This window comes from Sander vitreus, chromosome 23 (assembly GCF_031162955.1).
Source record: "Sander vitreus isolate 19-12246 chromosome 23, sanVit1, whole genome shotgun sequence".
In the NCBI taxonomy this organism is placed as follows: Eukaryota; Metazoa; Chordata; class Actinopteri; order Perciformes; family Percidae; genus Sander; species Sander vitreus.
In genome coordinates, this window is record NC_135877.1 from 6,695,743 (window position 1) to 6,714,834 (window position 19,092).

The window sequence follows — 19,092 nt, forward strand, 5'->3', positions numbered from 1 at the left end:
TACTTTTAGCTAATCATTATAAAACTGTTTATTCGTTACTTTTAGCTACCTGTTTAAACTTCTGTGCTCGCTTGCTGACTAGTTTTCACACACTCTTACATAACTGCAACATGTACCCACTGGGGTACTAGTACCCTGGTTGTCACTAGAAATTGGTCTCTGTGCCTCTGTTTTTCTTCCTGTTGAATGTCTATCTATTAATTTAGCTAGAAGACGCTAAAACAGGGCGCCTAGGTAGCTCACCTGGTAGAGCGTGCGCCCCATGTACAGATGCTCAGTCCTCGCCGCAGCGGCTGCGGGTTCAATTCCAACCTGCAGCCCTTTGCCGCATGTCCTTTCCCCCTCTCTCTACCCTGTTATGCCTTAACTGTCCTATCCAATAAAGGCCTAAAATGCCAAAAAAATAATCGTAAAAAAAAAGAAGACGCTAAAACATAGACCTGAAGGGAACTGCAAGAAGCTTGTTTGTCTGTTTGTCATTCAGCAAGATTATGGATAAACTACTGGTCTGATTTTCATGCCTTGGCGGAGGTCTGCCCTTCTAGTTACTGTGAGTGACTCTATTCACATTACACACAGTCAGTTGATCAGAGGTTAATATAATATCGATAAGAGCAGCTTTAACATAATGTTACATGATGTGATATTACTGACCCTTGAATGCATTTCCAGCATAGTGTGGCCTCAGTGGGATATGAATCCTAACCCAGGCAGTGTTACTGCCATGTTCATCCCATTAGGGAATGAAACCCCAAACTTGAAGTTACTACTCACCAAATGGTCTGTGTCAGGTCATGCAACAGTCATTTTAATTGTCCACAATCTGGAAACTGCACGTAGAATGGCAACCTTTACAAGTGGACTCAGAATAAACAGGCTGTGTTGGTAGTGAGTCAATCACTGTGACTTGTGATGTTTTCATTCTACTGCCTATGTTTGGTCTACAGACTAATCATTCTTTCAAGGCGTTGGTGATCATGTGCCATCAAGTCTGGCTACACCCTTCCCTGTGGACTTTTACCATGATATGAAAATAGTATCAGCAGGAAATGAGATTGAATCCAAGCTAACGTTTACACTGGATTGGCGTTTTAACATGCTATGGTACTACACAGATAACTGGTGTAGGCTGAGCGCTGGTAACTTGCCAAGAACGTTGGAAATGTTTGGAATGGGACATGTTGTCTGTCTGTCCACCCACCTTTAACTCACCATGTGTAGCCCTTTGTAAAAATCTGAAAAGTTGATGAATGAATTAATCTACTATATATACTTTAGTGTTTGTTTCAAAATACACTGAAAGTAAAATATGAGGTGTATCTTCCTGATAGCAAGATTCAGCCTTTTTTTTCTTGAAACTCTGTCTTTCATTTTCCAATCTCAGACTGAAGTTGGGGGTTATTCCCAAAAACAAACTGACCTCGATGATATAGTCGTTGCCGTCTTTTCCATGGACGGCCTTCACTGCACAGATGTCTAGGCCACCAAACATCTCAGCGCAGGAGTCCACCCACAGCCGATATCTGGAACACAGTAACCCCAATAACTGATAAACCAATAATTAAAGACCCCATAATCACTGGAGATTTCATGAAGGGCAGGTAGGACTTTACAGGGCTCACAGTTAACAAATAAACTTGAACTGTAATATTTCAAAAAGCTGCATCAGCATGTGGAGTTGATACATATGAGATTTAGCAAAAACACAGATGTCTTTGAAGGTATAAAATATACAAAAAGTAGTACATTGTCCAAACAGGTCATCATTTTCCCACTGTGTCTCTGAGTCAGCTCACCTGTCAGTCATTGCGATCTGTTCCAACATGGCAGAGCCCGTGTTAGCCTTCCAGTTTCCAGAGATGGACGTTCTCCTGCAAATCACAGAAAAAACATGGAGAAATGAATCCACCCACCTCCGGTTAGAAAGCTCCACCGCTCTACCGAGACTTAGTCACTCACAACTCTTGCTTGTGTAGCTGAACAGAACACCTCATGGGAGAAGCTATCGTCAGTTCATCAGTGATGATGATTGCCATCCACACCTACATTATGTTTGTGTCAGAGCCATTTAAAGACATGCTTTCATGGTGAGGCCAAGGGAAAACGAGATGAGATAAGGCTTGGCTACACTTTTCCTCTGCTTTTGGTCAAGTAATTGTTTAGATACAGAGTCATGCAAGTTAAGAGGGTGTTGACTCATTCTCTTTGTTGCTATAGAACAAGGTCTCTTGCTTCAGAATGGGTGTGTGGGTTTGAACGAGGCATGGGACCATGACTTCTCAGTATCTAGGAAAAAAGCAATTGTTGATTGATTTTTTTTGTTTATTAAACCCATTCATCATAAGAGCTAAATATTGTACATGAATCGATTGTTTACTGCGGCAATATTGCATCGTGGCAGCTAATATGTATTCCTAGCAGTTGAGGCCTTCTGCCATATTCGCCAGGGCTTTTAATGTAGTCATTTCAAAACTTGTTTCTTCAGTTTTAGACACTCTTAAAAAAAGGTTACATCAAAATGGAATTGATGTCATTTTTCAATGTGGTAAAACGTTATAAAAAGTGTTCCGTGAAACAGAAATTAACAAATATCATGGCAGTTTTGGCCCGACACAGGGTGCCATGGGATTCAAATGTCTTAAGTAACCGTTTCAGAGAAGAATTTACAAGAACACACAATACATAATAGCCAATCTCATTTCTCACTTTCTTTCAGTATATATACACAAGTATCAGCCATGGCTACATATTACCTCTTACTACTGTTTTAAGATTTTCCTGCAGGTACCACCTGCTTTACTACTAACTACTTTACTAGTTAGCTAGTATTCTAGATTAAAGTTATAAAAAACTACCTCATGGCTGTCAAATACACCTGCACGAAGTGAATGAGTCAGGTCAATGTCACTTTGCCCATCGCTTTCTATACCATGTCGTTTTCACGCCCTCATATGCAAAGTAGGTTAAAGTGATCTAATGCCAAGATCAAAATTTGTGATGACTTTCTGAAAAAGTTATTTGTAGAAAATTCATGACTCATTGATTCTCATGATTTATTAAAATAACACTAAATCAGTGCACTGCAATGATCTAAAATTTTACTTGAAATTTGAATTGAATGTTTTCAACCTGAACAGATAACTGCTAAAGAACACAACAATATTTACATATTTGTAAATAAACCAAAACGTGCATTGAAATAAGGCAGATATCTGTAATGGTATCAGATCATTGATTGAAACCTACATAAAGTTACATTCTTTGATCTTGTTGGCCCCTACTGTCAAATGTACGATGCTGGTGGTGTGATCTTCTTACATGTAAGCCTTGTAGTTGTTGCCGATCTTCTGGATGCGGATATCATACTTGGACTGGACGTAGGGCTCGGTGGTGGCGTAGGTCCCGGCCAGAGCCACCACGCTGGTGATGTCCTGGAAGTCCTGTTGGTTTTCCACTTTGATCTGTGGGAGAGACGCCACTCGTTAGAGAACGGCTAATTAAAAAGCGTGCCGTCAAAGCTGGCGGTGGGCGCTTAGAATCCCACAGGAATTTCACACTTGTACACTGGCAGGATAATGAAAGGTCCCTGGATGGAAACATTGCCGGAGGCGGCCTTGAACTGCATAACCTCACTTCCATCAAGTGATTAGACTGTACACTATACACACAGACTGAGGGTAAATGACGCAATGGGAACCCATCAACACGAAACATGGCTCTTACATAAAACTCAAAGGTGTTTTTCACTATAACTTTTCGATAATTAGGTAATGATGAGGTGTGACATTGAAACATGGGAAAGAAACAACTAGTTGCCCCTCAGTGGCAGTCTCCAAGACCCTTGTGTATTTCTATCTACACACTATCTTGGATACAGAGGCTATCATTGGTCTTCTGATGTCTTCTTCTTTGGATTTTCTGGGGATGATGTTTCTGTAGGTGGTGCTCTTTTTCTTTGTCTTATTCAACTACGGTGATAGACAGATTTATGAGGTGTATTCCATCAGGTCATGGGAAATGGGGCATCTTAAATGTGGCTGTCACAACTCAGTGTCTAAGATGCAAAATGATTCAGTCCAGAGCGTCCACTCACTCATCACCAGCCCTCTAACTGGTATCATCCCAGTTCTACACAGCGGAAGTGGTGGGAACCAGATAGTGAAACCAGGAAGCCATGGTTTACTCCTCTGGGGTTTAAACTCGTCACTCTGTTTTGCTCTTCTAAAAGGTGGGTTTAAGTGAAGTTCTCAAATACTAAAATACAGCAAGTTATGTCAATTGTTGCATGTAAATTGCATGATTTAAGGATCTATTTTGTAGAACTTGGCGATAAAAAGTTGCAGTTCTAACACAGTCAAACGGTTCAGAGTATTCTATCTCACTGCTAGATCGACATAAAAGAATATTGTGTCATTGGTGATGTAAAAAAAGCTCCGTGACATACTGTTGCTGTCATACTGATCAATATGGAGCATTGAATGGATAGCACAAATGGACATTTGTGGACATTTATCTACCAGCGACGATATGTGAGGTCTTAGTTAACAGTTTATTGTTGTGTTTATAAGGGTTTAAGTTAAGTGCACTTTCACACACAAACAAATCCTACGAAATGCTGAAAGAAGAAATTGAAGAAGAAATTGTCTGGGTGGAACAAAGAAATCCCAAGGAGCTTTAAAAAAAATGATGCAACCACTTACCAAAAAATGAACAAGAGAACCCACAGTGGGAAAACAAATAAAGTAAAGCCTCAGTAAGAGCGTGAATGGTTCTGAAACAATAAAAGTAGGTTTATATGTTTAAAAGAAGGGTGGGCAACTTTGAGGGTTAATGTGGTCCAGTAAACAGTGTTGTCACTTTGATGGGTGATAAAAAAAAACTCTTATTGGAACCCACATAAAAATATGTTGTCAAATGAGCTCAGAGGGAAGACTAGCAAATATGTTTTTGTTTTTTTTATTTCTCAAGCTGATAAAGTACATGTCAGATAAACAGATTTTAAATGTAAGAACCATTTCTCTTAGAGTTGAAGGCCAAGGGTACAGCAGTAATACAGCACACACTGTGGCCTCCATGTTGGAGAAGCTCAGTTATTAGAGAACAGCTGATGTTGTCTTTGAACCTTTATAACAGCTGGTCTCTATATTATTTATTATCTCATTCATTTTGAGTTTAGATAATGCTTGCTTATTAGTAAGTCCTAAATACAGTATATCTTACAGTCCCTCCAGAAAAACGCGATTATGCGATCGCATAATTCAATGCATAATCAGCCAAAGTCCGCATATTTAGCGGGGGCCGCATTTTCTCAAATACGCCGCACTTTCGCCGCATAAATTGCCAATTTCCGCGCAAAATATGCAGGGCTTGCATGATTTCACAATCCCCGCATTTTCGTTGCAAAAAAGTCACATATCTTAGCAGAAAGAAAAATGTTGTGTTTACTTCACACAAGAGCAGCCATTTTCCCCTGTTGCCATGGGAACGTTATGAAATGACGTTATGAAATGACGTTATGAAATGACGTTATGAAATGACGTGAACATCATCGAAAAGCTGCAAACCCCGCGATGAAGCCATGATGAAACCGCAGTTTTTGCAAGTTCCCGCAATTTCATCGCATAAAATTGCATAAATATCCCGCATATTCCATCACATTTTTTTAAGAAAACGTGCCGCATAATCAAGGATTTTTTCCCGCAACAATCACAAAAAAACTCTGCATTTTTCTGGAAGGACTGATCTTATATCAGTGGATGCACCCTAGCTAGCATACGAGTAGATGGTACCACTGGCTAATAGCTGCAAGTACTGTAAACGCCACAGTAAATGGTATTACTGTTTGTCACATTGATCAAATGTATGCATTTCCTGTTGAAACAGCAAGTTTGGGTCAGACATAATGTTAGCTAGCTTTTTAGCATGCTAACCAAATTAGTTTAATTGTAGGGTGACCAGACGTCCCGGTTTGACCGGGACAGTCCCGATTTTGAATTGCGTGTACCCAGTCCCGACAAAAGTCTGTTGGGACGCTAAAATGTCCCGGTTTACACCAGGAGCGGCGTGAGCCGATTTTGCCGGGGCTTCAGCCCCAAATGTTTTGAGTGTAGCCCCGGATGTAACTTTGTCCAGTTTATTTTTCCGAGGCGAATAGAACGGGCAGCTACGTGCGGGGTCCGACCGTGCTGTATTTGTTGCTATCACCTAGCAACCGTCTCTACGTGAGGAAAGCTGTGAACGGTGAAGTTTTTGAAGGAATCAAAGCCAAATCATTGTAATACGTTGATGCCATCAACACAAAGTTTAGGAGCGCAATACTAATGATTTAGTTTGAAGTTTCCAGTCTACGGTTCAGACTCAAACACACGGAGCTCTGAAGCTTAGTGTCCACTCTCTCTGTAAAATGCAGGGCAGCTTCAGGTTTATGGACGCGCTCAGCTGTGGACATGCTGCGGCAGATGTGTTGCGTTTGTGCTCCGTGTATTTCTGCAGTAGTTTCGGGTTTCCACCTCCGATGTATAACAGCATACAGCCACTTCCCTCGCTAAACTATTTGTCTCATTCAGAGACCCAAACGGGGCTGTGTGTCTGTCAGAAGGTCTGAGATCTACCATATCAGCAGAGCAATCAGGTAATGCACAGCAGACTATGGTACAGGTAGCCTAGAGATTATTTTCTGAAATATAGTGACTTTATTCTTTATTATAACTTTATTTTTCTCAAAATATCACGACTCCTCCAAATCACAGAGAACACAGATATAATGTATTTTGAATGTGCACAAAGTTTTGGACATGAGCAGAAATCTTGCTCAAACACATCTGAAATATTACAGTCCAGGAGTTTATTAATACATTAACAACAAAAGACGCAAAACAGGAGGGAGGAGTAATGATGCCTAGGCTACATGTGTGCTGACTCAGATATTAGATTAGAAAAGTTGATCCAAAGGAGAATAAATAGTTGAAAGCAATACAGAATGCCTGAGAGCCTTCCTTCAATATATTCCATTATGTTTTTATGTTTGGATTGTAATCTATGTTTCTCTTCACATAAAGATAGACATTGATTCAAAAAAGGTAGAAATAGGTGCATAAAAATTCACCAGAATGCAGGAAATGAAGTGTTTAATGCTCAAACTTTTCAATAAATCATTTTAAATCTTTTGGTTTTTGAAAAAAATCTCAACATAAATCTCACACTAAATTGAAAAAAGGCTGTTGCTGCAATTTTGTTAATTTTACAGGAAAAAACACTGTTATTATTAGATGAGGAGCCTACGATCAAAATAATGAAGTTACTGTCTGTGTCTATGTCTGACCTGGGCTGGCACATGTTCACGTTAAAAAGCGTGTGCGTGCACGAGCACTACGGTCACGCGCAAAGTGTCCCGGTTTTAGTTCCGGGAAATCTGGTCACCCTATTTTATTGGCTTGAGTTTTCATATAAGCCTGTTGTAAATACATCCAGTAAATACATACTTCTGCATTAACTTAGCTTAAAGTTAGTCAATGTAACTTTTTAGAGAGGCAGTAACTTAGCTCTTTCTCTTAGAAAGTGCAAAGTTAAATTGCTAGGAAATATAACACACCCATGACCATTTCAGTACACTCAGGTGTTTTGGCGGTGTGTGGCCTTGACCAACTGCCATGCTTCGCTTGTTTGCAAGCCATGATGTCTCTCTCTCTCTCTCATGGGTGGGCCAAATTCTCTGGGCGGGCAAAGCAGAGAAAGGTAGGGAGGTAACCTTCCTCCTTATGACATCATAAAGGGAAGATTCCAGATCGGCCCATCTGAGCTTTCATTTTCTCAAAGGCAGAGCAGGATACCCAGGGCTTGGTTTACACCGATTGCCATTTCTAGTCACTGGGGGACCATAGGCAGGCTGGGGGAACTCACATTCATGTTAAAAAACCTCATAAAGTGACATTTTCATGCCATGGGACCTTTAACATCTAAAATAACTAAGGGTTTCTGGGTGATTCTGTGGGGATTATAGGATAGGCAAAAATAAGCCTTGGCTTCAGCCTATTCCTTTTTCGGTTAGCTATGGTGGCAAATTGTGGGAATGAATTGTTTCTTTCCTGTATGTTAACCTACATGAATGTATTCATCATCATCATAATTGTTTATTGTCTATCATATTATTGTATAAATGACATAAAAGGTAGATGTATGTACTACAAAGTTATTATAAATGTGTGCATTCAGCTAACTTCTTTCATACTGTGAGTGTTGCTCACAGAGTGACTAAAGCATTGAGGCTGAGCACTGGACCATGCCCGTTTACAGTAAGCGGGCAGAAGTTGAAACAACAAAGTCAACTGAGGTAAGGGAAGTGACTCAGTTTACATCATGGCTCCAGAGGTAGAACCTGAAAGCTACTGGCAGGTCCAGCAAATTCATCCAGAGAATTACGCAATTCCTCTGGGAAACTAAACAAACTGTAATGATGCAAACAGAAAGCAAAAAGGTAAGCCAGAGAAGGTGAAACACTGGCATGGAGATGAAGAACAACCCCTGGTGGAAAAAGGCATGTCATACTGGTCAGTTCCCGGACCAAATGACATAGAGGCCGACTGGTCTAAAAACACGTAATGGGAAGATTGGGTATAAAGCTTCACTTAGCTACTGTTATGTCAATAATGTTGGTTGAATAAAAAAGGCAAAATGAGTAGTCATATTTATTTTGTATATCCTATTAAGATGTGAATATACAAACTTTACTCTAACTCCCTGACTAAGAGCGAGTGAAATGAGACTACAAGCAGGAAACAATAAACATGTCTCCTGGTGAGATAGTGTTTGAATTAATTAATAAAAACATTTAAATGTTGATGTGTGACATAATAAAATGTAATGTAACACAAGAAGAGAAAAGTTGTTAAGTCATTGAACTGCTTCAGTAATGTCACTTATGTCTGTTTAAAGTTTGCTAGTCTGTATCGACGATGGTTCATTTACGGCAGGGGTCTTCAACATTTTTTAAGCCAAGGAGCCCTTAACTGAAAGAGCGACGGATCAGGGACCCCCTACTATATATGTTGTACAAAATTAAGTTGCATATTAAACTGGGCCTACAATAACGTGTAGTGTGGCCTAAACCTTTTATACATACCTTTTTAGTAAGATAATAAAATAATAATTGTTGGCATGATTTTCTAAATCATGTTTTAATGTTTAACATATGTGGCACAGTGTTACCTTAGGTAACAGTATCTGTGGATGGCTACCTTAGTAACCTATAGGCCAGTAAGCCTATCATTAATGTTTTTTGTTTTTTTTTCACAAATAGGCAGATTTATATTTGCTAATAATATGTTGGATTTATGTTTGAGACAAGTATGAGATTTGCATGAAAAAATGTAATGTTTGGTGGACCCCCTTCAGTAACTCGGAGGACCCCCTGTTGAAGATCTCTGATTTACGGGATAGTTCTGGTGCGGTTGGAAGTTCCGCCGGATGTCCCTTACTTTCCGCTGTCTTTGAGTTAACTTTAAACTGTGGTCACATCGAGCAACATTAACTGGAACCTCTGAGCAACGATACAGGCCAAAAAATGGCTAGTTTTAAGGGAAATTTCGATCATGCAACAAGGCAGGCCTGCTTGGTTCTTTCGAAGAATGATCGTAAATATTTACAAAGAATATGTTAACTGCATTCACTATCTAACTGGGACATTTTGGGACCGATTGGCGGGGATTTGCTATCGACAAAATACACACGGGGATACACTGGTAACCATGTATCCAGCTAATTCAAATGGCTCACGTTACTGTATTGAGTGAACAGTTAACTTCATTTAATATTGTATGTGGCGTTTTCTTTTGCAGGGTGCAAATGTTCCACGTAAACAAGTTCCTTCCCAAGACTATTTCGAAGAGCCACACTCACCGGTTCTGGAGCTTAGCTAAGCTTAGCGCCGCCCAAGACGATTGCGATTGGTTTAAAGAAACGCAAACGACCCCCGACTGTTTATTCTCCTATCCAGGAATGTTGTGTGGACTAGCCAGACCTTACTCCGTAGCGCTGTGCAGATAGGTCTGGCAAGGTGAGACTAAAAGTTTGCTAACATTAGCCACTATAACCGATTGTACTAGACCATGTAAGGCTGTAGAAGCAAAAGCCCTGAATCTATCAAATTGAGCGAGAGTGCGTTTCATTGCTTCTGAGCTCAACGCAATGACCTAAATCCCACATGTTCCTGTGTGTTCTCAGAGCTCTGTGAGGTCTGAGGGGTTAAACGAGGTCCCTCTCTACAAGGGCCTGCCAAGTTCCCCTCGAGCCTTATGGGAAATTCTATAGCATGTCTGGCTCCTGAACAGGAAACCAAGCCCCTCAAGACAGACGAGGGCAAAAGACATATAGCCCTGTGAATCCAAATAACTGTCGTGAGAGACAGAGACTCAGAGAGATTTTTGTTAGGGAGAATAAGTGTGTGAACTTTCTTATTGCTTAACCCATTTTGGAAACAAATCCTCTACGCTGTTCATTGCTAACAAAAGAGATGATAGACATCATTCCATGAAGCGATCTCCTTAGATCATCTGAAATCGTTAGTCGGCTAGACTTTTGCACAAGACAACATCAAAAGTAAAACTACTGGTGGATTGTAATCAGACCTTATCAGTGGTGTGTCTGTCTGTGTGCTCTTCTGCCTTTGTAACGATCAGATATCCGCTCAGTGAGAGTAAACCAGGAACACACTACCCACTCTACAGCCTGATTAGAACTGTGATTTGGCCATCATGACTGATTTTAAAAATCGGCACATGGGTTTGGGTTTCCCTATCTCTTGCCTGCTCTTCGAACCGCAGACCAGTCAAAGCTGTCGTGATAATATCACATGTTTGATTTGCACGGCTGGAATATAGACAATTCTGAGTGTGAGCCTGTAATCTGAGCTGGTGACTTGTGTGCTTGTCTGCAAAAGTCAGTTGTTGCAAGTGTTACACAGACTCTTTTAATGATGAGTTAGGGTTTTAAAAAAAAGTTTACTTTTTTTTATTTTTATTCTTTAGTGTCTTCCTGGCTTAAAAGAATAGTCAGTCATTTCGGGAAATATACTTTGCTTTCTTGACAGATGAGCAGATTAATACCTCTCTCATAAACCTCTGCTAAATATGATAGCTACATAGACACAAGGCATTACATTAGGCTTCCATATAATGGGTTGGTTCAAGGTTAATTTTGAAGTCTAGGGTTTGAACTTTGGGTTCAACTTGTGACTAGTGACAAGTGCGCTACTTGTGACAAAAATAAAATGAATGTGTGTGAGTGGTTTTGTCTCTTTATCAACTCACCTTTCCCATGCCAGCGTAGGCGTGACCCATCTTGACCACCACAGGGTAGGAAGGGGTTGTTACCTGCACACAAGAACAATATCAGATTATTAGCTGGTGTGATAACCTCGGTCTTTCCATAGCTGGGTGGGGGTGGTGGAGTTTGTAAATTTGCTTTCTAGGCCTCTAAATAACACTCCTTTAAAAAGTGAGTGCCAAAGTAGAAAAGGCTATAATTCCTGAGCCACAACATGGTCTCAGGTTAGTTTTTGAATGCACGTTTTCAATTTGTGAAGAGGACATGCTTCAACTGATTTTTTTTTTTTAGCCACTTGAGGATAGCAGAAAGCAAGCTGTGAACACAGCACTGACATATTATCACTCTATGAAGTTGATTTGTTAGCAACAAGTTAGCAAACTAATTATTTACACATCCAGCAGATTCGGAGCAAAATTCACATTCATTTGGGCATTTTCTGGCCTCCTGATAAGTCCAATATTAACTCTTCTTTTAGCAGGTTTTTTTTTCTGCACCAAGTCACCAACCGTTTGTTGTTTGGTGCTTGGTAGTTAGACTTGGTTTATCAGAGTTTTGCTCTGAAAACTCTGTTTCTAAAAAACTATGCTAATAAGAGCTGAAACAATAAAGTTGCAGGGCCAAAAAACAAAACAATGAGCTGAAATATGCTAAAATGCTCTGTAGTTCTGAGGGGAACTGCAGAGTTAGGTGATAATGCCCTGTGGGTTAGCACGAACGACACCTTTTTTACATTACACAGTCAGTCATTTTTATAAATGTTTAACATACAAATATTGATTATTGCAGCTTTAAATAAAATGCAAATGTCAATGTGTTAGAAAAATTATGAAAAAAATGAATTGAAATGTGATTTAAGCCTGCTTTACACCCTAACCCTAAAAATTAGAACCTGCATATTAAAAGTTGGGAGCTTGGGGATTGTTGCTGTCAACCGTTTGGAAAAGGATGTCACACTAAGTAGGAACATTCAGAACTGTACTTGGTGTTCTAAATATACAGTAAGACAGACATGTGGTAAACACCACATCGAGAGACAACCAAAAGTGGAAAACTATTTCCTTTGCAACTGATTTGGATGTGTACATGAAGTGTCCAGAACCGTGGCCTTGTAAAGAAACACATTGGCCCTCATGCCATCCCGCTGAGCTTAAAGCGGCCCAGTTTTGGATGGTATATGGAGTCTGAAGAATGTTGATTTATTACATAAAAGAACGAGGTTCTGGGAAGCTGGGGGGAAGACCACAGCTCATTGGGATGGATTTGGATAAACCAGACGGACCGCAAACACGCCATTTCTCATAGTTTGTAGACTTGAAGCGGATGAAACATCAACAGATTACCTCAAACCTCCCTGTGGTTTAAACGCCCCTCGATAAATCCACTGATATGATTGTAAATGGGATGTAATCTAAATAAAGAGGGACTTTTCCAGTTTCAAAAGCACTTTCCCCACTTTTGTGTGTAATAGTTATTCGGCAGCAACGCCAGGTTATGTACTGTACAGTAAGGGGCTCTTCTAGGTTCAGCATTTTTGTGGTCATTTATTGATGTTTAAATACAGATACTGCACATGCTGTACATTTCTCATCATACATAAATCATCCAAACTTTGCATGGAGGTTTGCACTAAATCAATGTAGGTTTCAGGTATACTTTTAGACAGATGTAACTATTGCTTAAGACATTCACAATGCTTACATGCATGTTGCATTTTAACAAAATAATGTAGATGTTGTTAGATGATGTTAACAGTGATTATAAAGTAACAAAAAATAGCCGGTGCAACACAGATGTCTTCTTACTTGATGGTTTTATTACTTAAGGTGCAAAACAGTGACTAACTAATCAATGTAGAGTTACATCTTCATCAGAGTCCCTGGCCCCCTTAACAGTGATCATCTTTGCCGGCACCTCCAGGTGAAGCCCACAATTAAATAACCACAGTTAAGAAGACACAGGCCAGATCATGCATGGAGATATACTGTAAGCTCAGACCTGCCAAGAGGAAGGGAACGCCTAAACAGCTGCTATCACTTCATCCAAACCCTCCCCGACAGTTGACAGGACTGTACATACTAAAGTTGCCGTCAGCTTGTGTTGCGCAGAGCCTTGAACAGACATCGAGCTGCTTGAGGGTGTGAGCGGCGCTTCTGTTGACAGGTTTTGACAGTACAGGCCTGGCCGACACGCTGCCAAGATAAAGTGTTCTCTAATAGTCTCCATTATCACTTCACAAGTGCCAGAATACAGAGGGGTGAGACTGTATCAAGAAGTCCACTTTGTAATCCACTTTGCTGTACTGTAAGTATGAAGCATTTAGTATGGATACATGGATAAGTGTGGAACATACTAACTGGAAGAATATAGCACATTTCAACAACAATTCAAATCTTACAACTGATAAAAACCAAATCATTATTAACATATTGGTAGTCATAGTGACATATTGCTTTTTAAATTTTCCGCATTGTCACACTGGATTGAAATGAACAATGAAAAGTTTTAAGTTATATAATAAAACTGTTGATGGTGAGCATTTTCTCAACAATACCCACTCACTGTACTTACATTCTGTACATTACCTCTTTATATAATAGTTGTAAGTTATTGTAAGTGGCGGAGTCGGTTATTTTCGGACAGAATTCAAATCGCCTTCACATGTACAGAGGACTGAAATCTTAAGGATTACACATTTAAAGTGCGCAACTGCCCCGGGACCCCAGATCTCCAAGAACACTGCTTTATAGGGGGCCCACCAGCCCTTTTTTGCCCAGGGGTCTCGGCGAAAATAGTCCTAATTTGCTAATGGTGTTTGAGACAGTTTACATCTATCATGGGTTAACAATGTATGTAACTATGTGTAGTTACATACAGGATGACGGTCCTAATCGTACATACAAGCCAAGTCAGTTACACAGCCTCAATCAAAGTGATCATGTTTTTCACAACTGAAGACCAGAATGCAGTGAAAAAGTCCCTGAAACAAGCAAAGAAGGCAGCACAGGCTATGGGAGATTCCAAGTGCCTGCGGATATGGGTTATAGAGTTCAAATAGTCATTGACTGTAAAGGGTCTGCAACTAAATATATAGTGGACTTTCAAGAGACAGATGTAAAAAAGAACTGAAGCAGAAGAGAGAGACTTTACACAGCTGTTACTTTAAATGTGACACAAAATAAACTCTGTATAAATGTTTCTTATAAAGTCTTACAATTAGTGGGAATTGAATTGGTTTAATTGCTTACAACAAAATGAGATCGTAATCTATGTGCTCTCTTTTATTTAATCTTTTATGCTTTACAAACACTAAGCCATGTGAGGCCATTCAGAAATTCTAACTTTTACAGCAGTTACGTGTGTGCGTCATATGATGAATGATAAGATGCCTGAGGTTTAACGAGTATGTGTGAAAAGCACGGCAGTAGCATAGTGTGTCTGTTTGACTGTTTTAGGTGGAAGGGGCTGTAGCCACCCACTCTGTCTGGATGTTCCTTCCAGCCCTTTCCCATCAGTGTGGCAATGACGGCAGACGCTGTACATGTTGGGGAGAGACAACCACATCCTCTGCCCCTGACAAAACCGGAGCATCAGACTGAGACATGCGCTCACTGTTTTCTGATGGACTCACAGAACATAAACATAAGATAAGTTTCTATCCATATCCACACTCTATCCATACCTTCCGCCATTTCGGAACACGTCAGCAAACATGTCACAACTTGTAAACTCTGAGCTTTCACAGAATTTCCACTATGGAGGACGTGAATACAACAAGAGGGGGCGTTCAGATGGACTCTTTTCATTAACATGGTAAACACAAACCCATTTCAAGGCAACATATCTAGCGAGCTAACCGCTAACACCCTAGCAAGCCCGGAACATGCTAGTCAAAAAAGCTCTCAATGCTTCTTTCTATACTGTGCCGTTTACTCCAGACTGACATTTTGTTCTCAGGATTGTACAAAAGCTCTCTAAGCTAGCAAACTTGATAGCTGTCGGTTAGCAAGCTTGTTAGTTAGGCCATAAGGAGACAATACAGTAAGTTCATACAGTTTATTCAGAAGATGTAGATGTACCATGGAACAGTGGGAAATTAAAAATAGTTAAAAAAATTAACAAGCTAAGCTAACAAGCTAAGATAGAGAGTTCTGTGATTGGGACGTGATTTATTTTTCCGTATACTTTTGCCTTTTTAAATGGTGGGATTAGGCGTTTAATTTTAAATTTAATTTTTTTTTTTTTAACAGAATTTGTTTAATGTAAGTGGCATAGAATCCGCAATTTGAATGACTTACTCCTTTTCTTCTGGAGATTCCAGCTATAAAATAGAACATTCAGACATAATGGAGGCTATTTTATGGTATGAGTCATTTTACAGTAATCGATATTCTTTATGAGATTGTTCAACAAAAGAAGTTTCCATCCTTAAAAAAGCCTTGGTGGCCATTAGCGCACGTAAACTCTAAAATCTGGACTTTTATTTTTTTAAAGATTATTTTTTGAGCATTTTAGGCCTTTATTTCCAACAGCACAGCTTAGACTTGAAAGGGGAAAGAGAGGGAATGACATGCAGCAAAGGGCCGAAGGTAGGAGTTGAACACGCCTCTTTATATGGGCGCACGCTCTACCAGGTGAGCTACCCAGGCGCCCAACATTTTGGTTTTAAACTTCAGCTTACCGTTTCATCCCGGCTACACATGTACCACTCTGCCCTTTGGTCCCAGCAGAAATCTGTAAAAGGCATCCAGTGTGGTAAAGACGTTAAGAAGTCACATGCTAAAAAAGCTAATTATATGGTGGGTGATTTCACCAGTCTAGGTTTTATTTTGTAACACACTCTTCAATTCCAGTAAATGTGCCAGACGACCAGACCTGGCACATGATGGAAATACTTCAGGGAAGCCCATCCACCCCCACACACATCCCCTCCCATTGGCTGTATATGCAAAGCTTGTTGTAAGTGAGTCACATAGGATTGTCGCATAGGTCAGTGTCTGAGGTAAATCTTACTTTCCTAACCACCAAACACTTCCATGTGACATTCCAATCCCTCAAACGTTCATCCAAAGTTTGTAGATTCCACAGTGCACATTTAAAACGTAAGGGGACCATGAGAGAAAGATTGTATCCATTACTGACATGTTAGTAGGTACAAACAAGGTACAGTACATCACATATGAGGACCACTCACAATGAAACGCATCTCTCCCCTCTGACAAAACAATTACCACAAGATTCATTTAGTAGCTGTTCTGGAGCTTTTGATCATATCATAAATCTTCCTCTGCAGATAAGCGAAGTCCTGGTAAGTCCTGAAAATGGAAATTTTAACATTTACTACTCCATGACAAAGTCCATCTGCTAAGGAAGAATGTGTGATACGCTTAAAAGCTCCAGAACAGCAACTAAATGGACCTTGTGGTGAGACTGTCAACTACTGTTTCCTTGGTCAAACCAATCTCTATCTCAAATCTCTACTTTTATAAAGTGGATGCAAATTAATCACATCTTGATTTCATAATGGATTTAAGATTAAGCTAAAATTCTAACACATGTAAAGCTGTTTAACTGCTAAAACAAAGCGTTATGGGAACATTAAGCTTGAGGATTTTTTTTTTAAACAGGCTTTCAATGATATTATCAACTCCTATCTTAACAACATTAGGCATTCGCTATCTGTATACTTCTTCATAATGATACTAGCAAAACAACCTCTGACTACAATTTTTAATAATAACTAATATTAGCACAGTATTAAAGTTGTAAAAACAAGCCACCTGGTGATTGCAAGTCAATACTAATTAGTGCATCTTTAAAAAGAACTTTTAACTGCTATAGGCAACCAGATGGAATTGCAACAAAACTGACCTAACTAACTTCCTCTGCACTAAATTGAATTAGTACAGCCTGTCAGTGACTTAAATGTCACACTGTCACAAATACGGATGAAAAACACACAGACAGACCTGACATTTGATCAGCAAATGTCATGATCAGCCTTAGATTATAGAATTATAGATTCTTTTATAGAATTGTACTTAGTTCCAATTTAATTCATATAGTAAAGTAAGATAATGCACTGTAAATCACCCGTGAAGTATTGAACACCAAGCCAAGCAAAATGGGTCACACACACACACACTATTAAATTATTATGAGTGAAATGATACTGAAACAATGCAACCCTTTATAACTAATCAAAACGTAGCAAGAAGATTAAGACTTGCAGAACACAAAAAAGTCATATGAGCTGCCACGACACACACACACACACACACACACACACACACACACACACACACACACACACACACACACACACACACACACACCTTCAGTGGCTGAGCAGGAGTTGGATTATTCTTTGGGGGCACATGCATTATCCAACAAAACACATGCTGCATCCATCCTGCATTTATGATCTCTTAATTTTTATTATGGCCACTCAAACCTGCCACATCAAGGAGAAGACATGAGGCGCAATGGTTTGGGCAGACGACGAGAGCAAGGGACCCCGACCCAGAATCCTTTAAAAGAGTCCGACCGCAGTGGGACCAAAGACAGCCTGCCCACATCAAACCCTGCCTGCGGATTAAGTGAGCCTCAAGAGACAAATAATGTTTATCATGCAAGTCCCAGCTAAGTTACTGACTGAATTCATACACCTGACAGGAATGGATTTAGGTCTCTTTAAAAGTGTTGCATGTAAATGTCTGAGTAGATTCAAATGACGGCAGTAACCCTTCACTTTGACCTAATACAGATTGGAGCAATACAACTGGAGAATCAAGGGAGTGTAACTGTACCATGGTTACATGCACCAGTTATTGTCATCAGTGGGCTGTGATTGGAGAAACTAACTTTTATTATATAAAAGATTCTATAATGTTGCCTTACCTTCCACCAACAGCAATAAACATGCATGCTTCACTTTGTTTGTACTTCCACGTAATAAGAGCATCAAGAGGCACTTGTATTTTATCAAATGGTTTACAGTAACTTTTTATAATAATTCAGTTATATTGTAAGCTATACGTACATAAACATATGTATGTTTGAGCAACATCTACTTGAATAGCAACATTTTGTGCTTATTCACTTTCCTGCTGAGATAGCTAAAGATAAGGCTACAGCAGGAAGCTGAGCTTAGCCCAGCATAAAGACCGGAAGCAAGGAGAAGCAGCTAGCTAAGCTCTGTCCAAAGGTAATTGGCCTAAGGCATTTGTTTAATTTGTACAAAACCAAAGTGTAAGAGCAACAAGTTATGGTTTTTACAGGGTTTTTTGTACTTTCTCAATGTTGAAAACCACAGCTTTCCGTTGATGCACTTTGATTCTTGTACAAAGTAGATATAAGTGATCTTAAAGTGCCCATATTATAAAAAAACAAAACAAAACAGATTTTCCGTTATTTTGTGTCTGTGGTGCTTCCACACGCATACAAACTTGGAGAAAAAAACCCATCCATGCTGTTTTGAGAGAGATACGGGTTTCTGAATGTATTCTGCCTTCAGTCTCTGGGTGAGCTGGTCGAAATCGGCAGGGCCGTCTACGTCATCGACCGAAACATTTGAATATTCCCACCATAAGCGTCCTGCTGAATTCTCTGAGTCTCAGGTTCTGCAGGAGACTCCCCTCCTTCAGGATCCGATTCTGGTTCGAACATGTATAGTTAGTAGTAATAGTACAGAACTACTGCCGCCATGTCTGTAACTTTCACACGTAGTTCTATCTAGTCACGTTAGTCTATACTCTCCCCGTTACTAATGCC

The 19,092-nt window shown here is 39.8% G+C and overlaps 1 protein-coding gene across 1 annotated transcript in view; it reads right to left on the reverse strand.

The window, feature by feature from the left end:
• The window catches only part of syn3 (synapsin III), a 113,060-nt gene that overhangs the window by 14,051 nt on the left and 79,917 nt on the right, over window positions 1–19,092 (reverse strand). The window contains exons 6-9 of the mRNA XM_078281376.1: window positions 11,304–11,366; window positions 3,319–3,461; window positions 1,797–1,871; window positions 1,421–1,523 (exon numbers count right to left, since the gene is read on the reverse strand). Of these exons, the coding sequence (XP_078137502.1) occupies window positions 1,421–1,523; window positions 1,797–1,871; window positions 3,319–3,461; window positions 11,304–11,366 (384 nt within the window). The remainder of the gene's footprint in view (window positions 1–1,420; window positions 1,524–1,796; window positions 1,872–3,318; window positions 3,462–11,303; window positions 11,367–19,092) is intronic.